This window comes from Hippopotamus amphibius, chromosome 4, assembly GCF_030028045.1.
Source record: "Hippopotamus amphibius kiboko isolate mHipAmp2 chromosome 4, mHipAmp2.hap2, whole genome shotgun sequence".
Lineage (NCBI taxonomy): Eukaryota > Metazoa > Chordata > Mammalia > Artiodactyla > Hippopotamidae > Hippopotamus > Hippopotamus amphibius.
The window spans coordinates 87007081-87020475 of NC_080189.1; the positions used below are offsets into that span (position 1 = coordinate 87007081).

The 13395-nt window shown below is 35.2% G+C and overlaps 1 protein-coding gene across 6 annotated transcripts in view; it reads right to left on the bottom strand.

The window, feature by feature from the left end:
* The window catches only part of KMT2E (lysine methyltransferase 2E (inactive)), a 101388-nt gene that overhangs the window by 17966 nt on the left and 70027 nt on the right, over positions 1 to 13395 (bottom strand). For all 6 annotated transcript variants that reach the window (XM_057732314.1, XM_057732316.1, XM_057732310.1 and 3 more), the window contains 3 exons: positions 4625 to 4789; positions 3993 to 4301; positions 141 to 395 (listed from right to left, as the gene is read on the bottom strand). In XM_057732314.1, the coding sequence (XP_057588297.1) occupies positions 141 to 395; positions 3993 to 4301; positions 4625 to 4789 (729 nt within the window). The remainder of the gene's footprint in view (positions 1 to 140; positions 396 to 3992; positions 4302 to 4624; positions 4790 to 13395) is intronic.

The window sequence follows — 13395 nt, forward strand, 5'->3', positions numbered from 1 at the left end:
ACAGAAATCAGTTCGCAGCTGTTTACATATCCTATAAATGTACAGCCAATTCCAAAAGCATTTCACTACCAGGAATGGTAGTGAGGAATGAGAATGGCATTTGGCCCATAGTAGATTTTCATATCCAAAGAAAAGTTTACCTTCTTGCATGAGCCAGAAATGTTTTCAGGAGGTTCTTTTCTTCTCCTTTTTTCTGAAAGGAATGGTGAAGTGAACCTAATGTAGTGCTTAGGAGTAGAGTATACATGCGGACTGTAAGTGAGACCAGGTAAAGAATTCAGCTGTGTAGCTAACACTTCAGGATCTGTAGTTATGCGCAGAGGCCTTTCTGAAAGGCTGTCTGAAGGTTTCCCTGTCTTCTCGTTCTTCTCACTTAACCATTCATTGACCAAGTGCTAGAGAGAAGGAAAATTTGGATCACGATATATGTAATTATACAGATTCTCTTATAGAATATTCTAATAACAAATTTGAAACTGACATTATCTAAAATGATTATATCATTCATATATGATGTCCAAGAAGTCAATATAAGTCATTCTGCATTTCCTTGGTTATCTACTCTTATTACTAAAATATTTTATACAATAATACTTTGTAGGGGAACCTCCCTTGGTGGCCCAGTGGTTAAGAATCTGCCTACCAGAACAGGGGACATGGGTTCGATCCCTGGTCCAGGAAGATCCCACATGCCGCAGAGCAACTAAGCCTGCATGCCCTAGAGCCTGTGAAGCCACCACAATAAGAAGCCTGCACACTGCAACGCCCACACTTGCCACAACTAGAGAAAGCCCACACGCAGCAATGAAGAGCCAACATAGCCAAAAAATCAGTTCCAACAAAAAGATACTCTACAGGCTTATAGGAAAAGAATAACAACAAACTTTGCAGGAACAATACACATGATAGCTTTCATAAATAAAATAGTAAAAATCTAGGAGACTTCAGTACTATCTTAAAAACACAAACACTAAATTTAGGTTTGCTACTGCTTCTATATTATGTGTAAAATGTTTAGTCAGGCGTTAGGCAGTGCTTTTCTACCCTGGCTGCCAGAATCTCTAAATGAGGCCAGTGCATATAATTTTTTTTTAAGCTGTCGGCATTGGCAATCACTTGATTTAAGGGGGTTGAAATCTGTAAATTCCCATGCTTTGGAAATTCACAGAATCCTTTTCTTAATTCTGTTTATTTTCTGGACCTACAATGTACAGAATTCAGTCTTTACTGGCTATATGAATATACCTAATTCTAAAGTATAATGATTACTCACCGTTTTCTTTTTTTAAAAACTAGTTATTTAGTAAAGTTCAGTTGTAACGGGCATGGAAATAAGGATTACATTTGTCAGCACAAGCACATTTTCTTTGCTGCATGGGCATTTATATCTTTTCTATCTAGTTATCAAATTATACTTTTATTATAAATGTAATTTGTAGAGTATGTAGGAAAACTAGTATATATGTATTTACACATACATTCTCACACATACACATCAAGAAATACATTAAAAAAATAATCTACCCACATCCTGTCTTCTAGAGAGGATCACTATAAGCATTTTGGCATGTTTTCTTTCCCTCTTTTTTTCAGTGTATGTAAACTTCCTCTCTAGGACAAATCACAGAATGCAGTGCTAAAGCACTTGGTAGTCTGCAGCCAGACTGCCCAGGTGTGAATCCTGGCTTTGCCACTTATACCATGACCTCCAGCAAGTTATATAACTTCTCTACATCTCAATCCTAATCTATAAAAGAAGGGTCATGATAGAAACTAGCTCTACAAATAGGATTATTGTAAGGAGTACAAGAGTTAAACAACTAAAGCTCTTCAAACAGTATCTGGCACAGAATAAGTGCTATGTATGAAACTGAAGGAGGCCTTTACATTATGGAAAATCATGATAATTTGGTACTCTGTCAAACAGTATGTTGTTTACAGTAACTACACATCATAAGCAAAACCTCTGTGGGCAAAAGGCTTTTTAGAGAATTAGGATATAGGAACCTATATCTCAGACCAGGGAATTAAATCTATAGCGCCACAACAGTTTAGTCATTAAATAAAGGGCAGAGATTATGTCATGTTTGTAATCAAGAAAGTAGTGGGGTTTTTTGTTTTTTGGGGGTTTTTTTGCTGTGCTGTGTAGCTTAGCTTGTGGGATGTTAGTTCCCTGACCAGGGATTGAACCTGGGCCCTCAACAGTGAGAGTGCAGAGTCCTAACCACTGGACTGCCAAGAAATTGCCAGAAGTAGCTTTTCTTTTAAATATCAATCTTTTTTCTTTCTCACTAATCCAAACTACAAAGAAACTCTGCAGTTACTTTGTGTCCTCGCCAAGTGGGCAAAAACAACTGCTCATTGTCAAAGGCACTACTGGCTTGCTTGTTCAGAATCCAAGGTGCAAAAGGTGAGCACAGACTTCAAATTAGAGATGTGTTTAGATCTTATCTCTATCTAATCCTCTGACTTGCCACTAAAGTGTACTCCCAGGTTCATCCCAGATATTTATGAAATATACTTCTCCTGGTTTCATGGTACCTACAAACTATACTGAATTTGGTAAGAACAAAGACCAGATAAATTGGGTTTCAAAGTATGTAGAAGGGTGTGAAAAGGATCCATTTATCATCTACTGCACTCCCCAAAGAGCCTAAGGATTACCACTTTGGTTTCTCTGCTCCAATCCGCTGTACTCATAATGGGAGAGAAAGCTACATAAGGGTGTTCTATTATTCTGAGCTTACTGTAAAGCTCAGGTTGGTTTATCTCAGTGAATTGTTTCCCACAACTGCTTCATTAAATCTGACAGTAGTTTTTCAAAGATTTTTATTAATAAAGTGATCTAAAACTACCTGGACCCCTCCTACACTATTGGTGGGAATGTAAATTGGTACAACCACTATGGAGAACAGATGGAGGTTCCTTAAAATAAAAACAGAGCTACCGTATGATCCAGCAATCCCACTTCTGGGCATACGTCCAGAAAAAACCATAATCCAAAAGGAGACATGCACCCCAGTGTTCACTGCAGCACTGTTTACAATAGCCAGGACGTGGACGCAACCTGAATATCCACTGATAGAGGAGTGGATAAAGATGATGTATGTGTACACACACACGAATATTACTCAGCCATAAAAAAAGAATGAAATAATGCCATTTGCAGCAACATGGATGGACCTAGAGATGATCATACTAAGTGAAGTCAGACAGAGAAAACAAATGCAATATGATATCACTCATATGTAGAGTCTAATTTTAAAAAGAAGAAAAATTAACTTATTTACAAAACAGACTTACAGATATCGAAAACAAACTTATGGTTCCAAAGGGGAAACAAACGGGGCGGGGCGGGGGGGGGTTGGATAAATCAGAAGTTTGGGATGAACACACACTACTATATGTAAGACAGATAACCAACAAGGACCTACTGTATAGCACAAGAAACTCTACTCAATATTCTGTGATAACCTCTATGAGAAAAGAATCTAAAAAAGAATGAATATATGTGTATATGTATATAACTGGATCACTTTGCTGTACACCTGAAACTAACAAGATTGTAAGTAAACTATACTCCAATAAAATTAAAATATAACTACCCTTATAAATTTTCACATCCTTAGTACATTGTACGGAAATCAACAATTTCTTCACATTTCATTCATGGAATTTATACAAAGGATAAAGAAAGGATAACACATCTCAAACCAGTTGTTTCTGAGAAGTGCAGTTTAGTACATAAAGTAGGGAAAATTAAATCATTAGAATTACTATACTACAAGGAAGTCTTGATATACTGGATATTTTATCAACTGATTTTACAGTTTTGCAATTCTCATTCTTCGCTTAAAGCTTTGCAAGTATAAGAACTATGACTCTATCACTCTGTTCCTAATGAGATGTTATAGATTTAATTCCTAAAACATGAATATATTTAACATCATAAGATACTCGTTAGAAAACAGTTCTTATGTTAAGAATCATACCTTTTTTGTTTTGGGGTACTTTGTTGGACATTTATTAAGTGCTGGAACTTCAGTTTCAGTAATTATTTCTGCTAGTGCAGTTTCAGTTTCTGGTTCTATTGCAAGTACAGTATTTTCAATATCATTTTGTTGTGAAGTAACTTCTATATCAGGAGAAGACGGTTGGATATCCGAACACATGCTAACAGTTCTGTGTCTTCGACGCTGCTGTCCGATGTGAGTCCTACTCCGAGAAAAACTTTTCCTCTGTTTAGTTCTATTTACTTTGGCAGGAGTTGGCTTGCTAGCAGTTTCTTCTTTTGCTTGTTCCTAATTCAAAATACAAGAGAATGGAACTTTTAATACAATGTTTATATAAGTTAGTAGTTGAAATATAATGGCATCAAACTGATTTAGAAGCTAACTTCCCCAAATTTCTTTATGAATTCTGTAAATTGACATAACTGAAATTTTTCTTACTCTCAAAAACAAAAGTAGTCTCATAGCTGAAGTCTAAATTCTCATAGGACTTGAAAAATGCTATTAAAAGGCTAGTATATCAAAAATTCTTATAAATGTAATTAAATTGTGTGTGGAAATTTTATTGGAAAGTGCTTAAGTGTGAAAATAAAACTAGACCTGCATAATAATACCTGAATAACTTCAGCATCACTGACAGTCTGTGCATCTTTACATTCAGTTTTAACTTCAGTTTTGGCAGTGCTGATCCTTTCCAAAGCTTGCTCTCTTCTTTTCTCTCTTTTTTCAAGTCTGGCAAAAGCTTGCAGAATTGCTTCCATTTTCCTTTCTTCTCTTGTCTACGAAATTTAAATTTTAAGTAACATACTAAATATTGCTCTAAAGTAAAACTCAAAAGTCCAAATGTTCATGGCAAATTTTAAAAAAACTCTATGATGGTGTTAGCAAAACACTTCTACTGATAGTAAATAAAGAATAAAAACATTTATATTCATTTGAGGTCTTTGAGAATCTCAAATATCTTGGTAAACCCTGTCATTACAAATATGTTTCATGAAAGGAATATTTGGACAATTGTGTGTCAATGATAAAGGTAAAGCAAAACCAAAAAAAGACTCAAGAACGACCCTGCTTTACCAAACCAAAAATCTTTTTTTCTCAATAATACATTAGTCAGCCTTTTAACATAACAACCCTGGTTATTAACCTTTTTGAGTGTCATAAAATGTGGGTAACAATACTCACACTTCACTGAATTGTTAATGAGTTCAAATATAAAATATCTGTGAAGTTTTCCAACCTTACTGGAAAGTGGTAGTCACTCCTTAAGTGTTTATTATTTCTACTTTGGCTCTCTTGCCCTCCATTATAATTCTTATAAAGCATTCCTCTATTTTCTGCTCTTCCTGTCCACACTGACAGTTCAAGGCAAAGACTGGGAAACAGCAAGAGCTCCTTTGAGTGTCACTTCTCTTCTGCGAGAGAATGTTAAAAGCAAGACCCAGAGCCTTGGCCTATGGGCCTGGCAAATGCTTCAGGTTTCAACCAGAAACAGGAAGCATGTCCATCAACTGTCCAGTTTTCCAAACGAAAAGAACCAGGTCCTGAGGCTCAGATCCATTTGTCTTTCTTCCTTTATTGTCACTGATGTGGGAAAGAAAGAAAGATCAACAGCTCTAGGTCTGGCTGCATGGTCTTCTCAACACTGGAGCTTTAGAGTTTAATTATCAGCAGAGATTCAAGCATTAAGATACATCCTACACTATGAAAAATATTACTCTTTACTGTATTTTTTTCTTTCTTTGTTACACTAGGTAAGGGAAACATGTAAACAAAACTCTTCTGAGAACTTTCTAATTAGTGAAAACAAACTGCCATACTGCAAATGTGTCAGTCTTACAAAATGTTATCCTCACCCTCTTGTATTTTACAGGTAAGGAAACTCAGATCCAAAGAGGTAAGATTACTTGCTCATGCACACATAGATGCATCTTAGCTTTCTTGGTCTGGGATGGATAATAAGATACTAAAATAAAGAACATAGGCAAAAGATGATCTTCTTACTGGAACTGGAAGTTTTAAAGCTGAATTCCTTCCTTAGATAATTCATGTCTCTAGTCTTAAAAAGCACTTCACTGACCCTTTTATCCATGGCTTTCTATAAAAATCCTATCTCAGTATATCAGGGCTTTTCTAAAACCCTAAATTTAGAAGTCTGGAGTAACTAAAAAATATGATTTTCTAATTGCTTCACCTGTTGAATGTGGGTGGGTAGAAGGAGAAGGGGTTCATTATTGTGCTAATAAATTTAAAAATAAATCTGGGAAAAGTATGTTTTTCCAAAAGAAACAAACTTGTCTTAGCAAGAATCATTTTATATATAAAAAAAATTTACCCATGGGCCAGGCACCCAAAGCAGATACTTTCTATATCATGATTATCCAAGGTTTTCTAAGATAAAAGACAAATATGAATTTATGCCAAAAGAAGTTTCTTTAACATAGTCCATTATTCACTTGTTTTAGATAGTGAGAGTAAGGGTCAGAGATAAAATTACTTGATGTAAAGACAAAATTCATTTATTTAAAAATTGAACTCCCTTGTAAACAGTACAGCTAGTTGGTAGTCACAGCAAAATCCTTTATTTTGAGCTGGTCAGGATCTTAAAAATAATCTAGTCCGACACTACTGAACAAACCAAAGCCCATGTGTATTAAGTGAATCACTCACTCAAAGGCAGAGCCATAGTTATTATCCAAGTTTCCTGGCTCCTGATTTGCTCGTCTTTCCAATTACCAACCACTGACACATTACATAAAGCAAAATAAAGCATAACTCTTCCTACATTTAGTACAGCTATTAACTGAAAGCACTGAACAGGTGTCCTAATAGTGTTAACCTGGCTTCATCTTAAAACACAAACATGTTGGAAAATGTAAACGTGTTTTTGATTAAGTGGGGAAAAAAAATTACTTACTCTACTTTTATTTTAAATTCCTTAAGGTTCCTATGTCATTCAGCTTTTATATTCACTAGTGTATCTAATACATTCTTTGACACACACAACCAGATATACAGTATGTAATGACTGAAAATTTATCACCCACTTTATAGAGCTAACTGGTAAGTTTTATATATAGCTTAAGATAATTATGGCTGATTGTGCAGGGGACTAGAGTCTTAATTAGCCCTGGTGGACTGTCCATAGAGCCTAAAATCTGGGCTGGATGTAGTTTAGATGATACTTGTCACATAAGGCTACCACTAGGACCTGCATGTATCATTACCGTGACCCATTCCAACCCAGTGACTGTTCAGACCTCAAAAGTCGTTATTCTCTGTGAACTTGGCAATTGATAGACCCTGATAAAGAATTAGAATCAGACAGGGTTGACTTTTGACACACTGCTGTTAATGCTGGAGTGCTGGGTGCAGAACTAAACTATGACAGATCTCTCATGAGATCTACAGATTGCTTTTATGACATTTTTCAGTTTATAGCTTTACAGTAACACATAGAGAGTACTATACTATTCTGTAAGCGGGAGAAAGTCTGCTTAATAATATTCCTTTATAGGATTTTATCGCTTGAGGAGTAGGTACAGTCAGAATTTTTATTCCAACTTTGTGCTTCAATGTATAAACACATTGGAGCACAAATTTAACTTGAAATCATGTAACTCTGTACTTGGAAGAGACTATGGACATCTTCTTGCCCAAGCCCCCTATTAAACAAACGGTGAAAACCTAAGGTCCACATAGTTCAAGGATTACATTAATAAAGAACATGAAGTAAAGTTTTATACAGTATGGCAACTGAAAAAATAAACTAAACAGAGTAAATTTTTAAAATTCATCCCAGTTAGAGATACTTGGTAATTTGAAGCTGAGTGAAAATAAGCTTATGTACTGTGGATGCCTTACAGTAGCTTTAGAAGGAAATCTGCTAGTAGTAGGATATAACAGAAAATGAAGACATTTAGGTACCTGTGATTCACTTTATTTATTTCTATTACCCTGCTACCAAATAGGAAGTGGTTTTTTTTTTTTTTTTTTTTTTGTGACTAGTTTACTCCACTTAACATAATGTCTTCGGGATTCATCCATGTTGGGATTCTGTATTAACTTTTTTTTTTTAATTTTTTTTATTTATTTATTATTTTGGAGGGGGTGCAAACAAAAACAAAAACAAACAACAAAGTTCCCTTTTAAAGTAAAGGGAAATGGCAGAGCCAAGCTACCAAATTACTCTATTTACAGCCTTGAAATAGAGAAATTAAAAGACTTCTTACTCAAATAACTTCCCTTATTCTTTCAAATAGGAATTAGAGACTAATTTATTAATTTTTTAAAAAATGGGTAAAGTTATTGCTTACCAATAAAATCATTCCAAAAGAATAAGTATCTCCATTTCTCCTCTACCACATGATAATTTAGTTTAACCTCATAGTACTGTTTCCTGTTTGATGTTTGTTTTTCCTTATACCCCATCCTCCATGAAAGCTGCTCCAGAACAGGGACCTTGCCTTCTTTGTTCACCCGATACTTTAAATGGTGCTCAGCATGTAACAAACACCCAAATTTTTGTTAAGTGAATAAGAATTGTGTATACATTACATAAACCATGTATATCACTGTTATCTGAAGGCACGTAATGAAGTCTTTAAACAAGATTTTGGAAATCTTGAATTTATTACAAGGCAGCTGAAGCTAAATATCCTCATTTTGTTTGAAAAGACAACCTATAAAAATAAATGGGTTCCTTTTTGCTAGCTAATACTACAATCAATCACCCATTCATTTATCACTCATATTTGAAAAAACAACTCCTAAACACTGTGACGAGCGAAGATGGGACCTTAGAAAATTAAAACCAGTCACCAGCACTGACTTAATCATGCTGTGAGGAGAGAGAAGTCAGGTGGACAATAAGTGTCAGATGACTTCTCTGGCAAATTTAGCCCCCCTATATTTTACTATTATTAAAAATCCTTTTGCATCTTCTAAAGTGGTCTTCTAAATCAATCCACTTCCTAGAGGCATCAGTAGAACATGGATTCTGTACAGTAGCGTTTTCTCAGTGTGTTTTTTCTGTGGAATAAAAATCTGCAGGATGCCAAAGGTGTCACTACAAAAAAACAAGTTGCAAGGATGTGTAAGTTTAGGAAATGCTGACATAAACAGAATTTCTCAAGAGTTTTTAAACATACCTTGTATACTGGAAATCTCAAAGTTGGGGACAAGGTATACTGTTTAATAAACTCAACTGGCCACAAAGCTCTCTTTTTCACAAAACATCTTAAATCAGAGTTCCATGGCATACTTTTTGATGTGAAGGATCAAGGCTGAGAAAACTGTGGGGAATCCTGCATCCTGGCAAGACCTCCAGGGCACTGCCTAGACTATATGCTTCATTTAGTTCACACTTACAGGCCTATCTATAGTTTTCCTCAAATGGCTGCTAGGAATATTCAGTAAACTCATTTATAGACCATCTACTTTTATAAAAGCCAGACACTTTTTCCCCCTAGAAGCTAGGGCTATGACAATAAAACTACAAATCCTTATCCTTATGTAGTTTATATTCTAGTGATATACAGTTGATTCTAGATTGTCCTAGATGCTTGACAGATTCAAGAACCTCATACCTAGGTGACCATTCATATCCTTTTGTTGGTCTCAAATTTCTATCCTCCTAAATGTGAAGACAACCTGAACCACCTTCCACAGACTCCAGTTTAAGCAATCTGACTACAACAGGCCATCAAATATTAGCAAGACAATGTTCCCAAGGTACAGACTTTCCATATGGTTGTGGAAAATTTTGAAAATACAATATTAAAAGATACTACAAAGGAGGTTCTTTTCATTTCATTATAAATGGGGTAGAGGAGGGGAAGCAAGCCTCCTTTTTAATTTAAATCTTCAAAGGTTTTGTATCTCTAATCAATCACCTGCTAATTCATCAAAATAAGGATGAGCCTCCCAATATCTAACCCCTTCTGTACACTTAACCTCTGACAAGGTTATGGCCACCTAACCTCAACTGCCATGGACCTGGGGGAGTCTACTCAGTAAGTACCCCAGTTTTGAAACCAGGTGAGTACAAACAGCCTATTGTGTTTCAGTTTATTGTATTCAACCCACTGTATTTCAGCTTAATTTAAGATTCTCCCAAGTCAATTCCAAACCAATGCCAAAGAAGTATCTCTAAAGAGAAAACGTGTCATAACCATCAGTTCCATACCATTTAGCCATAAGTTAGTAAGGAGGTAGTAACTTCTTACAGGGAGGAGAGGGGACAAAATATAATGAAAGAAAAAGGAAAATGTTAATAAAATAATGGCTTTCTACCCTGGCCACATAATGATTTGAAAATTCTTTCATGAAATCTTCATCATTTCAGGATTTCATATGATTTACAACCAACCAATCTTATTTCCCTATATCCCTCCCCACCCCACCCCCCAAAAACAGACTATAAGTCAAGCCAAATGTGATTTATCACGTAACTACCTCCAGGCTATTTCCCCTAGAGAAATAACCCTCATTCAATTCCACACAGTTTAGCCACAAACTAATCTGTACTTGTTTAAACGTCATAAGGTCCATGGTAAATTCTACCCAGTCCTCTGATCCCCCCAGCTATAAGTTACCTATCATATATCTCCTTTACCACACTTCCTGCTGCATTGTAACTGTTCTGTAAATGCCCTTGAAGGCAAAGACATTATCTTCCACTCTCAACAAAAAGAACAAAGTAGCAACCAAAATACATAAATCGACTGGTGCTATTTTTGGAGACAGAGCAACATGCTAATATTCAGTTGTATATAGAATTGCCATTTGTGTAGGTAAAAACGATCAACAATTTCATATGGTTCAAGCTATACCACAAAAGGATGGGCTGAAGTACATTTAAATTTGGACATTACATGGTACTTATCTGGGAGGAAAGTCTCTTTTTATATCCCAATCTCATAGATATACATGGGAACTGGTATCTCCTACTATAATGATTTAAAGTCTGTCCTGTCACAGGAGAAAATTTAAATCAGTTTGACCTAAGTTTCTCAGGAGTTAACCTATCTTTCCAGTTACTGACGTTAACCTAGCCAATACAAAAGGCAAACACTGGAATAATAAAGGCTGATTAGTATTTAATCTTTTCAAAACAAAATATTTCAGTCTACAAATACTAATACTTTGGGGGGGGGGCATACCAACTGCTTAAAAATTCTAGGATGCATGCTTTTGCATTCTAGTTATTTGAGTACAGCAAAAATTCTATAATTAAAACATTAAGGCAAATATAGCAATTACAAGTAACATTACAGTGACTTTGAAGGCTACAGGTTAAGGAGCCAAGTATTTTAAAATATTTATTTTCAAAACAGAACCCTCGTACACTGTTGGTGGGAATGTGAATTGGTGTAGTCACTAAGGAAAACAGTATGGAGGTTCCTCAAAAAACTAAAAATTAGATCCAGCAACTCCACTACTCAGTATTTAAAGAAAACAAAACCACTAATTTGAAAAGTTACGTGTACCCCAATGTTCATAGTAGCACTATTTATAATTTGCCAAGATAAGCAACCTAAGTGTCCATCAACAGATGAATGGATAAAGATGTGAGATGTGATACACAACAAACACACACAATGAAATACTACTCAGCCATAGAAAAGAATGAAATTTTGCCATTAGGCTAAGTGAAATAAGTCAGACAGAGAAAGACAAATACTGTCATGATATCTCTTATACGTGGAATCTAAAAAATACAACTATCAAATATAAGAAAAAAGAAGCAGACTCACAGATATAGTCAACAAGCTAGTGGTTACCAGTGGGGAGAGGCAAGTGGGTAGGGGAGTCACAGGGGTAGAGGGTTAAGAGGTAGAAACTACTAGGTATAAAATAAGTTACAAGGATATATTGTACAGCACAGGAGATGTAGCCAATATTTTATAATAACTATAAATGGAGCATAACCTTTAAAAATTGTGAATCACTATTGTACACTTGTAACTTACATAATATTGTACATCAACTATACTTCAATAAAAAATATTTCATATCCCTTCAAAATACCAAATTCTAAACATTTACATTTGTTTATTCCTATGAATAAACAGCCACAGCTGCACAACCACCTTAGTGGCAGATATTAAAATGAATATGCTAAAACAGATAAAAAACATGAAGTATTCATTTATATTAATATAGCATACTAGTAGACAAAATCAGGACAAAAACGGATTCTATCCAAAGTTCCATCATGTTCAACAAAAAGGCATTTCTCTATCCTTCTGCGATCTCAAAATGAGGATGTTCTAAGTTCCACTAACCTTCTTGGCACTGAAAGAAGGAAGTACTTTAAAAGTAGCCCCCAAGTCATAAAACAAACCTCTAGGTTTTTTTGCCCCCGTTCCCCGCCCCACCACAAGCATTATTGTAGCCCTTAGAGCCATATTTGTACCAGATACGACACATGCCTCATACAGAAACCAGTCATACCCTAAAGTGACTTTCTAAAAGTTTCTGCAGGAGCATTGCAAAGACAAGGCTGTGGCAATTGTAGAATGAACAGGCCAATACTGAAAGTCTAGTCAAGAAAGGGCCATCGGTAATTTGGGTAGGTACAAGTAATGTATTAGATGAATCTTTAAAAAAAGTTCAAGATAATTTCTTTAAGTAGAGGAAGAACTTTTTCTTTATAAGAAACTGCCTCCAATATTCTCTCCTGTATTTGTTTTTATGCTCTCCTATTCCTAACACTACCCTGTCCCATTAGAGCAGTGCTTCTGAAATCCTGATGCTGTGAAACAGTTCTGCATAGCTTTTGCAATTTTGAACATCAACAGTACATTAGTGTTAGAGGAATGACCATCAAGGCAATAAAACAGTTACATTAAGCAGGCCTACAATGACCAAAATCCAAAGATCCTACTGCGGAGTATATGACACCTGAGAGTCCATGAAACACAACATGAAAATCACTACAAAAGGAAATAAGGGAGCATATAAAATAAAGGGCAGTGGGGAAAACCCACACTAAGATCATCAGTTGGTATGTAAAGTTATTTTCAAATGTTAAGGCAAACTATACCATAGTATTTTCTTAACTGGCCTAGACATTATATCAACTGCTAAATTACCATGGATTTTTAAGAAAATATCTTGTCCTAGTTTTTATACAGGTAAGAAATTTGCAAATAAATAGTACAAGGAGTATAAATACTAAATTTATTTTAATGAAAACCTTATTTTATGATAGCAGTATGAGATACAGAAATAGCAGTTGCCAAACAGTTTTTTTTTGCATAAGCCCTTTATTTAGTGCTAATATAAGCTTTAAAATTCCATTTTTGTTTTACATTAAATTACGAAGAGAAAGGATACATTTAGTTAATGAAAAACATTTTCAACAGTAATTCTGTCATTA